This window comes from Anopheles moucheti, chromosome 2 (genome assembly GCF_943734755.1).
Source record: "Anopheles moucheti chromosome 2, idAnoMoucSN_F20_07, whole genome shotgun sequence".
Lineage (NCBI taxonomy): Eukaryota > Metazoa > Arthropoda > Insecta > Diptera > Culicidae > Anopheles > Anopheles moucheti.
The window spans coordinates 88,075,121-88,095,540 of record NC_069140.1 but is presented as its reverse complement, the minus strand read 5'-3'; the positions used below and the strand labels follow the sequence as shown (position 1 = coordinate 88,095,540).

The 20,420-nt window shown below is 47.3% G+C and overlaps 4 protein-coding genes and 1 non-coding gene across 6 annotated transcripts; 3 read left to right on the top strand and 2 right to left on the bottom strand.

Annotated features, from left to right (window-relative positions):
* Positions 1–834: 834 nt before the first annotated feature.
* On the bottom strand, positions 835–4,751 carry LOC128297819 (TBC1 domain family member 16). Its single transcript, XM_053033520.1, has 5 exons — positions 2,920–4,751; positions 2,697–2,841; positions 2,506–2,612; positions 1,214–1,395; positions 835–1,145 (listed from the first exon to the last, which is right to left on the bottom strand). The coding sequence occupies exons 1-5, from the start codon at positions 4,749–4,751 to the stop codon at positions 946–948; spliced, it is 2,466 nt and encodes an 821-aa protein (XP_052889480.1). The 3' UTR covers positions 835–945.
* Positions 4,752–7,436: 2,685 nt separating this feature from the next.
* Positions 7,437–9,143, bottom strand: LOC128297970 (borealin-like). 2 transcript variants are annotated; one of them, XM_053033690.1, is made up of 5 exons: positions 8,947–9,143; positions 8,735–8,868; positions 8,565–8,673; positions 7,913–8,336; positions 7,437–7,830 (listed from the first exon to the last, which is right to left on the bottom strand). In XM_053033690.1, exons 1-5 carry the CDS (start codon positions 9,047–9,049, stop codon positions 7,647–7,649), a joined length of 954 nt encoding a protein of 317 aa, XP_052889650.1. In that variant the 5' UTR covers positions 9,050–9,143; the 3' UTR covers positions 7,437–7,646. The 2 variants fall into 2 exon arrangements, with proteins under 2 accessions (XP_052889650.1, XP_052889651.1); XM_053033691.1 differs by having other exon boundaries at positions 7,913–8,324.
* A 494-nt stretch (positions 9,144–9,637) lies between these two features.
* Positions 9,638–15,723, top strand: LOC128309933 (zinc finger protein 236-like). The gene is made up of 5 exons (XM_053046445.1): positions 9,638–11,496; positions 11,634–12,563; positions 12,655–14,459; positions 14,546–14,709; positions 14,891–15,723. The coding sequence occupies exons 1-5, from the start codon at positions 10,902–10,904 to the stop codon at positions 15,375–15,377; spliced, it is 3,981 nt and encodes a 1,326-aa protein (XP_052902405.1). The 5' UTR covers positions 9,638–10,901; the 3' UTR covers positions 15,378–15,723.
* Positions 15,724–16,134: 411 nt separating this feature from the next.
* On the top strand, positions 16,135–17,648 carry LOC128297297 (borealin-like). Its single transcript, XM_053032918.1, has 3 exons — positions 16,135–16,311; positions 16,382–16,513; positions 16,592–17,648. The coding sequence occupies exons 2-3, from the start codon at positions 16,411–16,413 to the stop codon at positions 17,503–17,505; spliced, it is 1,017 nt and encodes a 338-aa protein (XP_052888878.1). The 5' UTR covers positions 16,135–16,311; positions 16,382–16,410; the 3' UTR covers positions 17,506–17,648.
* A 513-nt stretch (positions 17,649–18,161) lies between these two features.
* Positions 18,162–18,233, top strand: Trnah-gug (transfer RNA histidin (anticodon GUG)). The gene has a single exon. It is a non-coding gene; the product is annotated as a tRNA-His (tRNA).
* Positions 18,234–20,420: the final 2,187 nt, after the last annotated feature.

Genomic DNA, 20,420 nt, shown 5'->3' with positions numbered 1-20,420 from the left:
CGTCCAATTGTTGTTTCCGTGTGTATTTTGTAGCTTTATTCTCGTTGGATACTCGCTAAAGTCGAAACGGCTATTTTAATTGTCACTCTAATCGTGTCTTTAGAGATGGTACACAGTAGTATAGTAGATTAACAGCGAAAAGGAAAACAGCAGTAGCACATTGCAATATGCCCTATGTTGGAACAGGCATATTTTGTCTGTTTCGGTACACAGAGTTGGAGTAGCATTTAAATTGGTTATAAAATTTTGGTATATCTATTATAGCTTTTTTATGTGTATAATATATAACATCAACAATAGATAATTTCTATATTTATTGAACGAAGTTTCATCTGCTTTCCGACTCAAACACACAGTCCCTCAGTCAGTGGAATTATTTGTTGTTTCTGCTTTATTTTTCCTTCACTGCTTTTACTCAGCAGTCCTACCATGCTATCAATCAAACATTCGTCTAGTTTTATACTTTTTCCGTGTGCAATTGCGTGACAATGCTGGACAGCAATAAATAATATAGCTACTAACATTACCGTCACAACCCATATCTTTGAAGGTTCTATAATGTGGAAGTGCTTTGTACAAGAACCAAATTTGGAAATTATTGGAATGTTTATGTTAAAGCAGTCAGTTAATTTTAACCAGCAATGATATAACTCAAGCCTGGTGTCTGCATGGGTATGTAGTATCAACTAGATAACCATGATCAGATCGAAGCCTAGCCACTTATACAGAAAGCATGGAAAGCATCATTGAATAAAGCTTAAACAGTTCTTGAGCAACGCTAACCTAACTATTTGGAGTAACGTGATTATGCTGCTACTACCAAACTGGTACTCATTAAGTATATTCCGATGCTGAGATATGCACGGTAGTTAAGCGAATAAAACCATGTTACAACAAGCTAGAGAGTGAGAGGCAACAGTGGTTACGAAAAAATAAAACAATAAATTAATCCATAGCCAACGCGCAGGTTTCGTGATCCAGATGACCAATGCATTCGATCGACGGATGATGTCCAGAGTCCCACATACCGGGACCGCAACGTTTACACAACCCGGACAGTGTGCAGGGAATCTTCGGATACTGCCGGAACTGATGTAGCAGTCCACGCGCCTTGCGCAGTATCAACTGTCCATCCATGTACATCGCTGTGAACAGAGTGAGATGGTAGCGTTTTGGTAGCGATCCTGCTAGAGTGCACTCATAATCTACCTACCCAGCGAGCTGAAGTGGAGCAGCATTTCGTCCGTGCGCAAATCTTGAGCAATCACATCATCCGCGTACACCGCAATAATCGCCAGGCAGAGGAATAGATGAAAATAGTCGGTCAGATAGTTGGACCAGCAGGCTTCCCACATGCGTATGGCAACGGCTTCGGTGAATTCACGTTTGAAGCACCTGAAACGATCGAGATTGAAGATGTGTTTTAGTTGTAGATCGAACACTAATCAATTGAATTATAAAATAAATTCTCCTGTATTAACAGGAGAAAGATATTTAATAATGTTAAGTCATACAGTCCCCTAAACCGCTCACGATGGAGCCCCGTCGTCTGTCATGGACTTTGTCCAAAACTGACAAACCCTTTTAGTTGTGTTCGAGAGGAAGATGCTTAGAAAGATTTTTGACCTCGAATGTGTGGATGGACTATGGCGAAATCGCTACAACGACGAGGTCTATGAGCTGTACGGCGAACTAACTGTCGTACAGCGGATTAGTCTCGCCAAGCTCCGGTGAGCTGGTTCTGTGATGAAAACGACACCGGACGACCCAACCGGTTGGGCATGGACAGAGGAATCGTAGTAGGCCCAAATTGAGATGGAGTGACGGTGTTGATGTCCAAAAAAGTCGAGATAAACAATAGGCTGACGACGGCGCTCGACCGTGAGCCGTCTAGAGGCGGACTCTCAGGAGTCGAGGACTCCTGCAGCAGATCAAGACCGCGAAGCGGTTGTAGCGCCGCATAAGTAAGAAAGTATGCTATGCAGATGGAAATAGTGGAGCTGTTGCTCTGCTATATTCTCCAAGATTGTATGGATATCCAAAACATTCTTGAATATCGTATGTTTATCCGAGGTATTCTCCAAGAACGCATGTATATCCAGGATCTTCTCCAAGATCGCATGGTGAAGATCCAATTGAAGATTGATAGTTTCCAAATATCTATTTTACAAATAGCAAAGACAATCTAGTAGCATATGAGAGAATATCTTGTAGAAGGTATTCAACACTGTCATACCCTTGTACTTGCTGCACTCTTCTTTGTCTACCTCTTTGTATATGAGGTAGAGGATGTCACGATGCCAAGGGTAGGTGAGGCTTCGATTTACTATCCTATAGCTCAGTAATAACACACACTAATCTCGCAAAATTCAATCTACTACTTGCATGTGCTCTCTCTCTTTCTTCTTGGCGTAACGACCTGCTAGGCGATGCCTGCCTTTTTTAGCTCTTAATATTACCACGTAGCCCGATAGTCAGTCCTTGCTACTCGCATGTGATACTTACAGCAAAATCCAACGATGGCAAAACAGCAATTCCATCGCATCGGCGTGCTTTTGCAGGTGCTTGTAGAAGGTAGGAACCATTAGCCGGATCAATTCCCTTAGATAACACTGCAATGCAACGGGCACATAAAACTGGTTAAATAAGTGTTCCGCTCTCACGTCGGTTAAAAGCCATTGACATTGGCAGCTTACCAAATTACGATCGATATCGTTGTCGGTTGGCGTACAGACAAAGATGGCCCGCTGCATTAAACCCACGAAGCACCAGAACGTTTCGGATTCACTTTTTATCTCACACAGCACCGGTGCCAGCAGGTCACTCATTCCCTGTGTGTACCTGTCGGAATGGAGCGGGAAAAAAAGGCAACGATAACACACAAGCCGCTAGTGTGCACGCGTAGTGCAAGATGCTTACGACATCCCGGGATTGTAGAACGCGTAGTTTAGCAGAATGTTTTTCATCGTGTCGATGTTCGGGTTATCATCGCCGGCAAAGAACGGATTGCCACGGTCCGTCCGCACGACGTCCTTCTCAATCACGCACTGTACCGTGCGCCAGAACTGGGCCTGCGCTTCCGGCGACATCGAGTACAGGCGGCGCCGCGTTATCTCCTCGTACTCCTGGCGCCGTATCTCCGCCAACGCGGCCCTATCCTCGAACGTCGAGCCGGTGCTGTAGCAGTGCAGCAGAAATGGCCACACGGTTTTGCGCAGACTTCGATCCAGCCCGCCAAAAAACACACACTTGCGCAGCTGCAGATCGTCCTCGATCTGGCCGCGTTCGTTCAGCAGCGTGCCGTAGAAGTAGTCGGTCGTGATCTTCGACACTTTGCCCTCCTCCGGGTGCAGCTCGGCCAGCCGTACCTCCGGCCGGCATACCATAAACTGCCGGTACGGTAAGTTGGCCGCCGGTTCGTCCTGACCCGGCGCGAGCTTGATGTTGTGCAGCAGACAGTGCCACTGGTGCAGCACCTGCGCCAGATGGTCCAGCCCACCGTGGTGGAAGTGGAGTATCTTGTACTGCGATTCGCGCGACGCAATAACCAACTGACCGGAGGTACACTGTTCGTCGTTGAAGAAAAGGCGCAGCGCGCGCATCTGGCTGAGGTCGACCGAAAACCGGCGACATTTCAGCGGCGCCTTCCGGCTAACGATCGGCGACGCGGACGCACTTTCCGGAAAGGCGAGATTGTGCTTGTACGCCAGCAGCTCCGGTGACATCCAGTTCGGGTTGTTCTCATCGCTGGACGTGATCGAGAGCGACCGCAGGAAGCGTTCGGTCGCCGGCAGGGACGCTTCCGGTGGCGAAATGTCCACATTCTGTATGTGCGGACTCGCGATCGTAATGTTCACCGAGGTGACGGACGATTGCGACGGTAGCTTGTGATGGTGGTGCAGCTTCGTGCCGACCGTCGACGACAGCTTGTTGCTGCCGTCATCGAGCAAGGGCTGCAACTCCGTCTTCAACTCTGCATCGTCGCCCTCCAGTTCGTCCGGTCCACCGGCGGAGTGATGGGTTTCCGAGCTAATGATGCACCCTTCGTCCACATCGTCCTCACCGTCCTCTTCCGGTTCCGCGACCACTTCCTCATCTCGTCCATCGTAATCATTGCTGTTGCACAGACTCGCCTTGTCCGAGTTCGAACTGATGCTGATCGTTTCCGAATAGTCGGAACAGTTCATCGACTTGCTGTCGCTCGTCGCCGACTGGGCGATTGTTTCGTTGTACGGTTCGAGGAACGGATTCGTGTTGGCGATCTTAATTGTCGTTGTAAACGGATTCTCCCCACCGGTGCCCTTCTCCTGCTGCTGTGTTGTGGCCCCCTTCGTCTGCGGATTCTGACCCTGGCCGGTGTTATCTTTCGGCGTAAGATGTTGCAGGTGTAGTTTCAGCTTGCTTTCACTCAACCCGATACCACCATTGACGCTGCGACCGAGGACAACGTTCTCGACCGTCGACGGGCATTTGCGAAGGGTCGAGTTTGGGATCCAGGTGAGAAAAAGCGTCGGACGCTTCGCATTGTTGTACTGGTCGATGAACGTCTTCGTGGTGACGGTTAGATAGCCCGGATAGTGCAGTATGTCCGATTCCTGCCGTACTACGGCGGGCGGATGTACGCAGATGTTGTTCTTGCAGAACAATATTTCATTATCCTCGTACACCAGCTCGCCGGTACCATCTTCCGCGTCATCGTCGCTGCCAAGGATGTAGCTGGACGCTCGCTTCAATATGTTCACGATGGGCATCGTTCGTGTTGCGCGTAGGCAAGAGCCAGTCGTACCTTTGGAATTTTACCTGGAAAACAAAACACAGAGCATTAAAAATAAAGCACAAAGACTAAGTCAATCATGGCAGTGCCGGAAATAACCTACAAGGACAGTGGAAGTGTTGATTACGTCTATTGGTCTAGCGGAATATGCTCAATTAATCAGGCTGTCACAAAACCCACACACAGCAATCGATAAAACGGTGTGCAAATACATTCCTAAGGGCCTACGGGCTTGAATTCGATCCTAGAGACAAAGTATTGATTGGAATTTTTCGTTGTCGAATGGAATTGATTGTCATATTGCCAGGGTCAAACAGTGCGGAGTGTTTTTTTGGCTACTGAATCGTTTGAGAAGAGTCATTTATATGAATCTTTAGTGATGAATCGTTCAAATCAAGAATCAAATATCACAAGATTCACGATAGATGGCCAAATGGGAAGGGGAGAATGAATCTTACACGATTCATGAATCAATGAAGTATTGATTCAGATTTATTCATTCAGTTCCGAGATTCATTCAGATCCAACAGTCTGTATCAGATTCACCCAACGCTAGTTTATTTTTCTACATTATTTTATTGCAGAACTTCTTCAAGAGCACACATAATGTCTGTGGAATGTTGCCCTTTAAACTTGACCTAATTTTAAAAGCAAAAACCTCACCACAATATGCATTAGTGGTATATTTTGTTTGCAAACTAAAGCATTCAGCATTGTCACTTTTAAGGATTACATTATATTGAAACACTGTGCACGGTGCGTGTAGATGTTTTGGAGCAATAAAATCTGCCCCCCAAATGGGAAAGGTTTGGGAGTGGGCACTACACGCCACCCTGCCATATTTGGTGGAGACGCATGGTGTTTTTTACCTGCACAGGGAAGGATATCAGCACGTGGATGAATTGAAAAACTGTGACGAATGGGTTTTATGTTCCACTTTTCTTCGAGTCCGTGCTGAGGATGGCATCCACAAAACACTCCCCCAAACGTATCGACAAGGGGTTCCAACAATCGTCACTCACATAATACACAACCAGCCTCCTGAACAGCGCAATCAATTCAACCACCGCACCAGTATTACGCTACGCGAACGTTCGGTTTGTTCTTCATACTTTTACAAGCAACCTTTGCGGAACGCTCGACGATATTTCTACGGTGTACACCTTTTGCACGGTCACAGTTATTGATCCAGTTTTCCGCTGCACCACAGAGGAACAGAAAAAAAAAGTGTCAACGCGAACGGATAATGCACACACCAGCTGCTGAACTGACGTTTCGTGAAGGTATAGTGGTCGGGCGCTTGCGCTTTCTGGTATACCGTCCACCCACAACGGAGCGACCATTCCCATCGATATGTTTTCGTCGTATAGATGGATGGTGCCGAAACGGTTTCCGCAAAACGGCGAAATAATATATATTTCGTTTAATTTGGCAACGTCAACAAACTGCCACAGAACGGTGCAATAACAAAAGGGGGTTTGTCTTGTCGTGTGCGTCCTCTATCTCTTTTTTTGCGTGTGTATGAGTTGGTAAATCAATTCCAGCAATTGCTAGAAGTTTACCCTCTCCTCTGCAACGTGATACTACAGTGGGCTACCAAATGCTACAACGCAAACAATACACCCAAATCGAGTGACGATGGAGCAATCAAATTTGCAAACAGGTGGCTTAAATTTTAGTGTGCAAAATCTGTGCAACTGTAAACCGGGCATCGATTGTGGGCGTTTTAAAAAAAGCACCCGTTCAGGGCAAGACGGAGCTATCGCGGCGTAAATAAAGATAGGAGGTGTAGATAAAATGAGTACCGCGATAAAACCTGTTTTCAATTTAGAGATAACTATTCGATTTCGGTAAGCGCGGTCGTGTGTCCCTAAGCAGTCCCTAAGACACTTCAGTTTCACCGTAAAAACTTCATATTTTTATTTTAAAGTTAAAAAAAAAACAAACTTACTACTAATGTACCTTACGTTTAAAATAGCTTGAACTTTGTTAACTCGCTACCACAACACCGCTGGGTTAATATCATGCATTGATTGACTTATTTGACCTTTAACAGCAAAACTAAAGCATTCCGAACGGGTACACGCTTCGATTCCGGTTTCGGTTTACCGCTGCATCATCCTTCCAAGTCCTGGAAAGGAAATAAATGACTCTTGTTGAATAATGATATCAGTGTTTTAGAACAACCGTTCCCCTCCCCAAAACAAACTACTCACGCGTTAACGTGTTGACGATCAGCATGAGGCCGCGGGAAATGATGTACACGGTGGCGACAGGAATCTTCACAATAAGCGTAACTTGATCAATCAGCGAAGAATTCGGCTGTGTTAGGGATGACTTCATGCCCATGGTTGTTGGTGGCGAATAACGCAATATTCGCGACGGTACCCGAACGATCGACGCACTCGGACTGACACCTTTCGCTAATCAAAACCAAACACAATTCACAGTTAAATATCCACCCCAAAAAGGGAGGGGCGTGCAATGGAAATCTTATCAAGCTAGGGTTGGGGTCTAATCGATAGAAGGAAGATTTGGCGTGCCATTATGCATGCGGACAGCTAGGTTATAGAAGACGCGTGGGTAAAAAAAACAGGTTACTTTGTTCCTAACCGGAAAAAAGCAATAATATATTGCCACAAATAAATTGGTTACATTGTACCACAATAGGGCTTATAATTGTCATTCTTTCATTTGTAACGTGATTCATCCGATTTGCAGATTATGTTTTGATGGGAACGTTTTATTTAGTTCGAAAAGAATAATCATGAAATGGCTTACGATATATCGTCAAGATCGGAAATTAAACTATCAGTTAAACCAAATGGAGACACAGAAAATTAGCGGAGCAATCGACCCGCGGTTAATTATGTTAGGAGATATTAAGTGTGCTCATAATTTTGTCCAAATTACTTTGCAGCTGCTTAAGCTCAAGCAGCACGTTCGGATCGATCTTACGTAGCAACGATTCATCGACAACATCCAGCTCGGTTGGTCTGATGGCAAGCATACCGTTCAGCACGGGAATGTTAACGTTTGCGCTCGACTCGAGCATACTATAAGAGGGAAATAGGAAATAAATCATACATCCATTAGGAAATTGAAAAGGCTTTCAACTGATTTTTTTTTTGTACTTACTTAGCTGTAACAACAGGGCTACCGGTAATGGAGAACACCGATTCCCCTTGCTTCGCATGTCGCATCATTGCGAGTGCAGCATACGGCTGTACCTTTGGTGTAATTATCCCGTAACCTCGGTCGGCACTGATCGCTTTAGGGCGTTGCACGGGCGAGGTTTTTTGCTTCGATCGTGAAGCACGTTCCGTTCGCGGTGCCGGTGCTTTAAGGGCCGATCCGATGGGCGGTTGCGTTTTTCCAACCATCGCACTTTGCGGTACAGTGAAAAGTGAACGGTTCACGTGGGGCGTCGTGATAGAACTGGTCGATTTGCTACGTCGTCGTATTCTAGCGGACATCAGTGGACCGAAACGTGCCTTCGACGTGGGCATCAGTGACCCGACCCGGTACGTATCGCCATGTTCGCTTTCCTCTGTAAGGTAACCTGAGTGTTATGATCGCGATAGAAACGCAGGCACCGTTTTGTGTACCAAAACCACCCGTGTGATGAAAGCGTGAGAAGGAACGAAAAATGGAACGATAAACAAACACCGGTTAGTTACAATGGAGCAGAATTAGTGGAAGTGTGAAGGTGTGATATATCTGCCAACGAGTGCAAGCTATGTACTGTGAACATAAATAATCGTTACAATCCGCCATTGGGGAAACTTACCATCATCTTTCGACTTTTTGCGGCAAGATTTCTCCAGTAGTGCGCTCATATTTGCACTTACTGTTTGGTTCAGTGGAGCTGAAGTGTTGAGTTCTTCTGTTGCCTTTGGCTACAAATTAAAAAGACGAATTAGTCACTTCGTAATAGTAAAACAATGCCAACGAACTTACCATGGCACGCAATTCTCCCATGGTGAGTGAAAGCAGATTTTTCGGAATACGGGAACGCAAAACCTCAAACGCACGATTCAGTTTATCCATATCGTTCTGATATTTCAACTCTATATTGGTCAAATGGCAATCCGCTGGGAAGAAAGAAGCATAAAGTTAACTGGGGTTCAGTGACGCGCACCTACCACGTACGGCTTGGCAATAACACTCACAGATTACGTCGAAATCTCGCAGCTTCATTTCGATGTACAGTTTCGAATCGGAACTGTTTTGGCCCCGCTTTGTAGCAGCACGAGAAACTTTTGTGCGCACCATGTTCTCATTTACCACGAACGAAAAATATAGGTAAAAAGGGCCCCTAAAACGAGCGTCTCTGTGCAGTTCGTTACCAGCTATATGACAAGCGGGAAGCGCGTTGAGCGGTTTGGTTTTTGAAGTTTGTTTACTTCCGTACGTTTGTTTGAACTGTCACAACTACTCGATGGACTGTCATATTTGTTCTCGCAGGCTGTTCGAATTTCTAATCCGTAGCTCGAAAATAAACATTTGTAGATTTTTCTGCTTGGTTTTGCTGATTTTTAACGACAAACTGAAGTGTATCTTTATAAAAAAGATTGGAAATATTATAATTAATGTCTTGAAAAGTCATTACGCATCGCAACACAATGAACACGTGCATGAAATGCAATAAAAAAATAACAACCGCTCGAATAGCGAATGTAGGGCTGCTCGAACGAATCGCAACTCGAAATCAACAAAAGCACTGCAGAAGGAAAGGGATGAAACGCAGCGGTGCCGTATGCGCGCGCGGTCCGCAAGATGTTTGTCTGCTTCCCGCTACCTGCACTGTGTACCCGACCCGTATGCCGAAACAGGGTTGGTTCAGCGGGATGCGACTGCGGCTGGCGGTTGCTGGAGGAGAAGTCGTGTGGAACAACCGGAGAACACAGGGCGAAGCTGCACAGCTCGCTATTTACGCCTGCTGGAAAGCGCGCATCGCAAAGGAACCGGATTGGTAGGCGTGACAGGCAGTCGGCAGGAACAGCAGGCACCACCGAACCCACTCCACACCCGTCCCTGGTTGTACCGCTCGCGATACCCGCCGTCTCGAACGGGTGCACAAGTGCAGGAAAAACGGCGGATAAGCACGACGACGAAAGCGAACGAGTGGCAGATTTCTGGTTCCCCCCCGGGTGGTGGTGTGCAAGTGGCACTCGGTTACGCTGGTGTGTGTGTATTGGTGCGCGGATTTCAACGACGATATTCATTCCGCCGTGCGCGTTTCGTACGTGTGGTTCTGGACGGATTCGCAGCGTAGCAGCAGCAGCAGCAGCATCGAGTGAAGCGATTTCGGTACTTGTAAAAACGGGGCGATACGTATCTCACCAGCGTGTGCGTGTGTGCGTTGTGGCACAGGCTTTGCTGTACCAACCGGATGTTGGCAGCCATTCAGTGGTGGTTTTTCTTTCGGCAATACGATTCCGAACGTAAAGGAACACGACGCGCATATCCAACAACCGGGCGGTCGCCAGTTAGTCGTCTTTTCCTTTTGGTGCCGTCACACCCGTTGAAGGACACCGCCGACGTGTAGCACCGCCTGCTGCCACGGGGTTTTTACGGTTCCGCAGCAAGTGTGTTTTGTGTTACTGTGTGTGTTTATGTGTAGCTGTACGTGATGGGGAAAAAGGTGGACGACGTGCCGCTGCTACCGTTTGCCATTTGCCGTCTTCCACACCCCCCGTCAGTAGCGTGAAGCAGCAGTGGAATACGTGTGTGCTCGCGTAGCGCATAGCCAATAGGGGCAACAGAGGGTGGGTTTAGATTATCGGATCTTGCGTCACGGACACTGCTCGACCCGGGGTGGTTACAAACGCCCGTGTTTGTGTGTGTCCACGCCGCACCACGAGCACCCGACCGCGAGCACCAAAAACCTGCGGGAGCTGTTCCGCGTGCGATAGAGACAAAGCAATCACCCGAGAAAGTGAATACGCGAGCGCGCTTACGAACGGCGGCGCGGTCAATAACGATAGTGTGTGAAAACCGTACCGAGGAACGAAGAGAAGGGCTGAAACACGGTGTACGGGTTGAAGAGCAGCAGCTGCAGGGCCTGTTCGACGGGATTTGCTGTGAAGTACCGCCGCACACGCACGTACCCCAACAGCGCGCGATGGAGCTGAAGGCGGAGAAAAAAGACCACGATGACGATGAAAGCGGTGGTCGACGGCGACAGCATCGCAACAGCACCACCGTTGCAGCTGCGTCGGCTGCAATGGATGTCGATGCGGCAGCGAACGGTAATGGCGACGCGATCTCGGATCAGGAGATTGTGGAGGTTGGCATTGACGAGGATCACATCAAGTTTCTCACCAGCATGCACTCGGGCGACGAGGAACCGACGAACGGGCACCGTGCATCGTTGGTTGCGCACCGGACCGCCACAAATGGGGTCGCCGGAAATGGACGGGAAAGGCGGGCGGCTATCGAGTGTGGCAGTAACACCGCCACCACCGCCACCGGAAAGCATCGTCGTTCCGCCATGCTGCGCATTCCAGCCCATCGGAATGGTGTGCTGAATGGGTTGAAGGTACAGCAACAGCGTGGCAACGGTGCAACCGGGTACAGCGAGGATGAATCGGACGGTAACGAAGAAGACGACGATGATGACGATGATGATGATGATGATGATGACGACGAGGAAGACGTGATGGTCGTCGCCGCAAACATCCTATCGAAGACGGCGCAGAGGTCATCGTTGCTTGGTGGTACGTGTGTGCAGGAATTTTTACACATCCGAAACCGATCGCAGTGTGCCGCGGAATTCAAATTACAACCCAACTTTTGAAACTGTTTGTAAGATTCGTTTCCTTTTTTCCCGCTCTCGCTCTCTCTCTCTTTGTAGGCACGGGCCGAACGTATCAGTGTGACGTGTGCCCACGGATATTTCATCGGCCGGATCACCTGCGCTACCATATGCGTATCCACGAGAAGAACAATCCATTCGAGTGCAAGCTGTGCTTCAGTGTGTTTGCATCCGATCCCGCATTCGCACACCACATACGCACCGAGCACGCCGGTATGGGGTTGGCCGATGCATTGCCACCGGTACCAGAAACGGAGGCGAACTTTTTCGCCTGCACGTACTGCGACAAATCGTTCACCGATGCGGTTGAGCTGGAGGAACACTTACACCAGCAACATTTGGGCGATCGACCGTACAAATGCAACATGTGCCCGAAAGCGTTCATTCGGATGGATTTCCTACAGTGTCACTACCTGAAGTACCACAGCTTTCATCCCATGGACGATGAGGAGGAGGAGGAAGGAGAGGAGGAGGAACATTACTTGCCAATGGAGCAGCATCAGCTGCAGTCGCAGCAGCACTCACAGTTTGAAAATAGGGCGAAAAGGCCACGACTAATGGTGCGAAAGATTGAAGATTTGGTAGACGATCGTATGGCGAAGGGTGGTAGAGGTGGTGTTGGTGTGTCCCGGCGTACGTCCCACACCGGAACGGGGACGAGCATCTCGAGCGACGAACATCGGGACGATGAGGACGAGGATGAAGATGGGGACGACGAAGGGACGGGCGCGGAAAGTAGCGATCAGCATCAGAAGTTTCTCCAGCGAACGGAAGCTTCCGGTCTGCGCAACTTTCTCCCGAAGCTAAGCAGTGTCCACAGTCGGTTGCTGGTAGCCATGGAGGAACAGCATTCCAAAAAGCTGGCCGCAGCAGTCGCGGCCGAAGAGTGCATTAAGCATCGGTGTCCGGTTTGCGATCGAGGTTTCGCTCGCGAACCGGACTTGATGCTGCACGTGCGTACTCATCCCGGTAGGTGCTGATGTGTGTGTGCGTGCATTTTATGCCCTAACATTGAGGGGGTTAGCTTCAATTGTTTAACTAAAACATTTTCCATTTTTAGATTTACCCACCTTCAAGTGTCCGCTGTGTGAACTGACCTTTATCGGGTCGGACTTTTTGAAGAATCACCTCAAGAAGCACGTACTCGGCAATGGTGAAGATCCGGGAGCACCCGGTGCTATCGATTTGACGGCTGCTCCGCCGACGGAACCATCCGCACAACCGACCGGTGATGCCGGATCGGATCCGGTTCGTCCACTGTCCTCTGCAATGCCGTCGACGGCAAAGCTTCCGAAGCCGATCATTACGTCGAAACCACCATCCACGGGCATATCGCTGTTGAAACCGATCGAGGAAAGGAAACCACCGGACCATCAGCAAGAGTATTGCGTGAAAACGGCCGACGGAAAGTTTATGTGCACGGTTTGTGAGCGACTGTTTTCGCACCAGCAAACCGTGCGCATCCATTTCCGGATCCACACGAACGAAAAACCTTACAAATGTACATTTTGCGAAGAGTCCTACATCCGGTCGGATTATCTCGAGCGCCATCTGAAGGTACATTTTAAGGATGGAATGCTACCGGCGGTAGCGATTGCCAGTATGGCAGCGGCGGCTGCTGCAGTTGCGACGGGTGGTAATCGATCGGCTGCTTCATCTCCGCCACTTACGGTGAAGGAGGATTCACTAACCGAAAGCCCAGTCACACCGGCCGGAACAGGCACGACGGGTGGCAGTTCCGCCAGCAAACCACTCATCGGTCGAGCCGGTTTGGCGCCGGAAAATTACCATTTCACCGAATCGGTCGATGGACAGTTTGTGTGTAAGATTTGCGATACCGTGTTCAACCAGGTGGCCTTACTGCGCAAGCACGCCCTGGCGCACACGGAGGAGAAACCGTTTCACTGCGGCATTTGCGAGCGGTCCTTCAATCGGGTAGATTATCTGAAGGAACACTTCAAATCGAAACGGCACCTACAGCTGGTGGCCGAAGCTGCCACAGGTGGCGATAGTTTATCAGCGCCGGCAACACGCGCCGACGAGGAAGATGATGATTCCACGATGGATGATGGTGTATCGTCGATGGGTCGATCGAAGTTGACGGGGAGCAGAAGTACCGCGAAGGCGGCGTCCTCATCACCCGCCGTCGTTGGGGCTGAGGTGACTAATGGCGACGGAGGAGCACGTGCAGCAGATGTGAAGGGAAATGGCAACAGTAGTCGTAGCAGCAGCAGCAATAGTAGCAGCAGTAGCAGTCGAAGTAGCAGCAGTAGTCGAAGCAGTAGCAATAGTAATAGGAACAATACCTCCGTTGCGTCCAATCCGAGTCCACCGAAGCAAAAGCCCGGTACGACTACACCGCCGGTGGGCGGCGAAGCAGAGTCACGATCGGTGCTGGGTGAGTTTCACCGATCCGATTACGAACGCACCAGCGACGGACGGTACAAATGCAACCAGTGTGATAAGACGTTCGTGACGGCGGTCACACTGAAGATGCACATCCGGTTGCACACGGGCGAAAAACCGTACAAGTGCGACAAGTGTGATAAGGCGTTCATTCGTTCGGATTATCTGAAGACGCACGAAAAGTGCCATCGGCAGGAATCGTTCCTGAACATGCTTTCGCTAACGACATCGAAGGAACCGAGCACGGCCTCGGAAGCGGATGATTCGGATGCGGACGGTGGTGAGGCGGATGAAGATCGAACGCAGGAGGGTAACCGGTCGATGCTAGGGAGTGGTACGATTAACGGAGCGAACGACACTGCCGGTGGAGACCAAAATGAGGAAGAAGATGATTCCGAGGAAGAAGAAGGCGAAGAAGAGGAGGAGGAAGAATCGGAAGAAAGCGATGATGAGGAACAGGTACAGTGTGCGATAAGCGCTGTGCGCGCGAATAACACGTGATGGGTGCAAATTCGATTCTATACTGTGTTCTCAACTTATTGCAGGTAATCGAAGTAATGATAAAGGAAGAGAGCTGCTCCGAAAGTGAAGATGATGAGGAGGACGCCGAGGAAGAGGAGGAAGAGGAGGAAGAGGAAGAAGAAGCGGAAGGACAGCATACTCTGTATGCGGCCAACAACAGTACAAACCGGAACGCATCCAGCACAATGTAAGTATAGTTTGGGGGAATAAGTTCTTGTTTCAGACCTGTGCATTTCTGGCTTTGGAGGGCTTGGATAGACAGTCCTACATTAAGCGAACATGTTGCATGTAATGGTTGTTATTACATTAACTCCTAAAAATAATGTTTGCTTTAATCAATAACCCTTTGTATAAATGTATCCTTTCAGAAACGCAACAGAGAACTCGCGAAAGCAAAAAGAATCGAGTAAACGAAGAAATCGAACGAAAGCTTCCGTTCCATCGAACCGGGTTTTCGCGGCAACTAGCGGGGGAGAGAGCAGTAACAATGGGTTTGACCACGAGGATGACAGCACGTCCCAGGCTAGTGGACCAGCCAGCGGTCATCAGTATGGCGGCGCCGAATCGATGCATAATGGCCAGAAGGGTAAACACCGGTGTCCGATGTGCGATAAGCTGTTTGCCTGGCCCAAGTCACTCAAAATTCATCTTCGCACGCATACGGGCGAGAAACCGTATCGGTGCGATGTGTGTGGCAAATGCTTCGGACGGTCGGACAGCTTGCGAGGCCATAAGCGGACGCACACCGACGAAAAGCTTATACAGTGCCATTTGTGCGACGTTAGCTGTACGACCGCGGCCGAGCTGGTACAGCATCAGTATACGGCGCACGGTTTGCAGCCATTAGAAAGTTAGGGACCGGATGCGGAAGAATTACGCATACTCGCACAAGCACCTGTGTGTGTAGGTGATTAGGCAAAAGTGCTTTCAGAACGGTTCACATCTGTGTCTCTAATGTCAGATACAATTTGGTGAAATTGAAGCATCAATCTACGGACGAAAAAGGGTCGAAGATTTCTTCTGTAATAGTTTCGAGATCGATCGATCGAATTCCACCGGAACACGCCAACACGTGTTCGGCAGCCTTCGATGTAATGTAGTGTAAATAAATATATGTACTTACATTTTAATACCAGACACACAGCACACATCCACTTATGTAAGCTGCAGATAGATAAGTTTGCAGCTTCAATAAACGACCTTTCGACATGTACATTGATTGGTAGTAGTTGCGTTTCGTAGAGTTTCGTAGAGAATGTAATTTATTTACTCGTTCGGCTTTCTCTCTTGTTATTGATTTCACTAAAGCCATTTTCCACAGCACAGGGAAATAGGGATCAATTGTAAATTTCGGTTCATTAATTCGTAATATTCAACAAAATAGTAGTTGTTTTTTTTATTTATCGGAAGAATGGCCGAGCTGTTTATCTTATAAAATGGTAATTGTAAATATAATAACTTTAAAATTACAGGCCTTAAATTTTCAAACTTGTCATCCACTCGATTGAATATGACTGTGCAACGGATTATTGCATGCAATTGTAAACAAACCGCGGATTGACCGCTGTCAAATTTGACAATCAAAATAATGGCTCTCTATTGGCAAAGGACATTCTGAACAGCTGTTTGCCGTAATTTGTGTGCATTTTATGTTAATTTACGTGTGAATACACCTGTTCTACGAACAAAGAGGCTTGCTATTGTGATAGTTAAACAATCAAACTGTGATTTCATCGAATAATTGGTAATATTAAACTTCAACAGGAGGATTGGTGTTTTTACTACAACGGTGGGTTGTAACTTCAAACGGACTCCATTTTAAAAAGGCTTGGAGGATGCTCATTTCGCTTTCTATGCAGTATTTCAGCGATAAGCTTCGTTTACAAAGATGGTACGTACAAAAGTATCCCGAAACACGGCATCAAAGCGGAACCGTACCAGCTACCAAGAGGAGCGCTACGTTAACATTATGCGTGAGTTCGAGATTGTGTGTAAGTGAAGACAAGCGTACGTTGCAACTGTTGAACGCTCTTATGGATGCTAATGGTGCTTTTATGTGTTTTCGATAGCTGAAACATTCAATACGTCAATCGACGCAAAGCTGGATGCCGAGTTGGAAAAGATAGACTATCAGGCGAGCATGATGAAGAGCCGCATACCGAAGGAAATTCTCCAAATGACGATGGGTGATTTGCGAAAGACCGGTTGTAACTTATTCGTTGATGTGCTAAACAAGGTTTCCGCGATCGAGGACATAGTAGGTGCAGCAAACTGCAGTCAGCTCTCGATTGGATCGGGGGATGGGCAAACAAGCCTGCACAAATCGTACAGAACCGATGAAGGTTATCTTACGGAGGAAAATGCAAAACAATCGCTTGACGTGATGGCTTCGGCCAAACCATCGAAACGACCGATCGGACCGCTAGCGTCGGCAATGAAGAAAAACCGCCGCCGTAGTAAGTCCGTCTCTGCCCATACTACCACACCTTGCAAGCCCGCTTCGGCATCGATGTTATTTGGGATGAAAGGCAAGAAACCCGACGCGTGTACGCCGAGCAAGAGCTTATACCTGGGACAGTCAGAACGATTTTCACGTCCCAAGTTTCGTACACCGATGGCGGAGGTAAAAAAGAAGAGTCGTACACAGGCGGTCAGCACGGATCGGGGCATGAGCCAGATCACGCTGAAGGTGGAACCAAACACACCGCTCGCTTTCATACGCTATCCGAGAGTGGGCGAGAATGTTTACTCGCTTACCGGCAGTCCGGTCGTGAATGCGGTCATGACGAAACACATGGCAAATGTAAACATTCCGGTATCGAATGGGGTGTTGTCGTTGCAACCGACTGATCTGGAGGATGTAGATGCGAAGTTTTTACCCAAAATCGATTACGCTACGTTGGAGCATCTCAAGAAACTGCAGTCGAATTTGAACAAAATCATGCAGTACGCTGAAGAATGCAATTTTCACATGAAGGAGTAATGCCGAAGAAGTTGCGAAAAAACTGATAGAAAAAAGACTGAGTTTGTGGTGGGGTAGATTTTTTTTTCGTGATTTGTGTATCTTTAATCGTAAAGTTTTTATATTGCAATGTTTGAATAAATGTTTTTTGTCACTCATTTTTACATGATGTATTGAGTAAGAGTTTATACTAGTGTTATACTTATCACTTATTACAACATTCGATTGCGTTGTAGAAGGTCTACAGTTGCCAATGTTTATTTTTAGATGTTTTCTCTGTGAAAGAAGTGGGCATTGGTCCACATTGAATCAGAGCTTTCTTCTGTAAATGTCGCCGTATCGTTGTGTTGATGCAAAAGTTCTTGACATTCCAAGTCGCCTGTAAACGATACACAAAATTTAACATTTCTAATTATTATCAACGTTGTCGCTCTCGATAAAAAGTTTATCTTATTCGTTAAGTATTAATCTTATTGGTTTAGTAATACTTATTTGAAATATCAAAGGGAAACTAAATATCGAAGAGGAAATAGTTTTCTGACACTTACTTTTTTATCAACCTATCAACCATCTCTCTGCTCTACTTTAGTCTACTTTCACTTACGGCCTACTGCGTTGAGTTTTCATCTCACAACGTGTTGCTTGTCCATGTTGCTTCATGCAAGCCACCGTCTGTAGCCGTGATCGTCTAGTGGTTAGGACCCTACGTTGTGGCCTTAGTAACCCAGGTTCGAATCCTGGTCACGGCAGTGTTTGTTCTCTAGTAGAAAAGAGGGGGGAAGTTTGGGGGGAAAAATGGTCAGCATTTTCTTCCTTAAAAAAACATCTCACTCTACTTGAAAAACGGCACTGTCACGGAAGACAATAAGTGGTTTAGATGAATTGTTTTTTTTATCTTTATGTAATTGCATTTTGTCAATAGTGAGGTAATTAATTTAAATCAAACCTTTAAATTAAATAATTGTTTTCCACCTACTCCCAAACATGCAAAGAAAATCAATTTTCTTTGTTTGAAACCCCCTCGAATGTACGTAAATAGTAAGTAAGCTATCAGTAAGCTTTACAAAAGCTAAAAATTTCATTTGCGATCGTGACCTCATCGTGGTTCCGCGCGCTCCTTTGAATATTTCACTTTATAAGCTATCGTAAACGTAAACAACGCACGACGGTAGGAGATCTGCTTGTGATCTTCCTGCATGAAACGAAGTGTTGGACAGGCAGCATCGATGCTTACGACCAGAAATAACACGAACACGATGCGATCAATTTAAGCTATACGATAGATAATGTGATCTGTTGCTGCAAGATAGTTTAGCATGCCCGCCCAATGATTGCCCGGACAGCATCCTTGACCACAACTTGAACTTGAACCTATCCGGAGATCGTACACCCGGATACTACACTTTTACTACCCTCTCCAATCGTGCCTTGTGATGACCAAAGCAACATGATAGAGTTTATTAATGGTGAAACGAAACCAACCACCCAGCTACCAGGTTGGGATCGCTTGTTTATCCGGCGAAGGTCGAACCGAACACTGTTCTGCTGCTTATAAATTGTTTCGTTTTTGGACGTTGTACGGAAGATTTATTTTATGGCCATGCTTTTGTCTCTGTGTTTCTTTCTCTCTCTCCTAAAAAAACGCTGCAGCTCAGTGTACTGCTCGCGGTAAAAATCGCACGCAGCGTTTTATGTTTGTTTTTATTTTAAAGTTCAATCACCGCTTGCATCGTCCACTGTGAAGTATGGGCAATAATGTAAAGAGGCAGTAAACAATCGTCATGGGAGTCCTTTGTTGTTAAATCGCCATGCAATGATTTAATCTCAACGTCTATTTATAAGCTGATTTATTATTTCTCCAATCCAATAAGAAAAAAAAGAGTTTTGCCTTTTTTAATAAGGCAAAGTATCAATTTAGTACATCACAGTTCGTGAGCATCTCTCATCAACTATTAAATGTATTTTTTTAATAGCTTTAAACCTTCCACTCATTCAGATACCTGTTCAAACCAGTTAATCTATAACATCGTTAATGAGACTCATATCTGTTACAGTAATAGGCTTAAATCAGCTTTTTAGTACATTCGCAACCTGCTCGTGACGGGTTCGTCGCTTGATGCGGCATTTAAGTCTTTTGTGTTCGAGCCGCTTCGCAGCTATGTTTCACCGATCGGCCGTCCTTGAACATTGCACCGTGGTACTATATCCGTTCGCCGTTCTGCCAACACGCAGGAAGCCCTTCAAACAAGTGGGTAATACCTGCTCAAGCACTCCAACAGCATCGTACTGCAGCCGATCCGCGGCGTATCGTAAACAATAACAATTCACGAGCCGTACAACAATCCCATGGGGCATGCGGTACATCCAGCATAATAAGCTCCAACCGGCATAATCAACGCCAATTGACCATCCCCTCTCTCCTCCCGTCCACCCCTTGCGTTACCTCGTCCGCACACCCCACTCCCCATCCAGTGGAAAGCAGAACGAGCCAAACAAACAACAGAACCGGCAACAAATGAGGTAAAACAAAACCACTCAATTCCCGAATCCGTTTCATCTGTTGCTTCCACGCGAAGTGATACGGAACGTCAGGTTCGATTACGTGTTCGGGTTTCCGCCATTCCACGCTGGCCCCACCAATCCCCACGAAAAAGGGATGCTTTATAGTGTGTCCAACCGTTGGCCTCCAGTACCTTTTTCGTACGCCGTACGCTCTTTCCTTCTCCCGGGAGTCAGAAGATCATAACAAAGAAAGGAAAACAAAAAAAAACACAAAAAACCGTGCAAAGGAGCTACTCGTGCCGGGCCGCCACCACCGGTCACCGTGATCGATAACTGTGGCTTTTATGGGAGGCGGGAGGCCCTCCACTGGTACGTTACGACGATCATCAACGGTGATCATCATCGTCAAGAACAATTCCGTACGGGGAACAAGC

Bases quoted from the DNA above. Each gene is read 5' to 3' on its own strand.
- LOC128297819 (XM_053033520.1), bottom strand. From the start codon at position 4,751: ATGCCCATCGTGAACATATTGAAGCGAGCGTCCAGCTACATCCTTGGC. The intron at 2,613-2,696 runs GTAAGCTGCCAA...GTTGCATTGCAG, and splicing joins ACGATATCGATCGTAATTTG to TGTTATCTAAGGGAATTGAT. The intron at 1,146-1,213 runs GTAGGTAGATTA...CTCTGTTCACAG, and splicing joins GCTCCACTTCAGCTCGCTGG to CGATGTACATGGATGGACAG.
- LOC128297970 (XM_053033690.1), bottom strand. From the start codon at position 9,049: ATGGTGCGCACAAAAGTTTCTCGTGCTGCTACAAAGCGGGGCCAAAAC. The intron at 8,869-8,946 runs GTGAGTGTTATT...CTTTCTTCCCAG, and splicing joins GCGAGATTTCGACGTAATCT to CGGATTGCCATTTGACCAAT. The intron at 7,831-7,912 runs GTAAGTACAAAA...TCCCTCTTATAG, and splicing joins AGCCCTGTTGTTACAGCTAA to TATGCTCGAGTCGAGCGCAA.
- LOC128309933 (XM_053046445.1), top strand. From the start codon at position 10,902: ATGGAGCTGAAGGCGGAGAAAAAAGACCACGATGACGATGAAAGCGGT. The intron at 12,564-12,654 runs GTAGGTGCTGAT...TTCCATTTTTAG, and splicing joins GCACGTGCGTACTCATCCCG to ATTTACCCACCTTCAAGTGT. The intron at 14,710-14,890 runs GTAAGTATAGTT...GTATCCTTTCAG, and splicing joins CGGAACGCATCCAGCACAAT to AAACGCAACAGAGAACTCGC.
- LOC128297297 (XM_053032918.1), top strand. From the start codon at position 16,411: ATGGTACGTACAAAAGTATCCCGAAACACGGCATCAAAGCGGAACCGT. The intron at 16,514-16,591 runs GTAAGTGAAGAC...TGTTTTCGATAG, and splicing joins GCGTGAGTTCGAGATTGTGT to CTGAAACATTCAATACGTCA.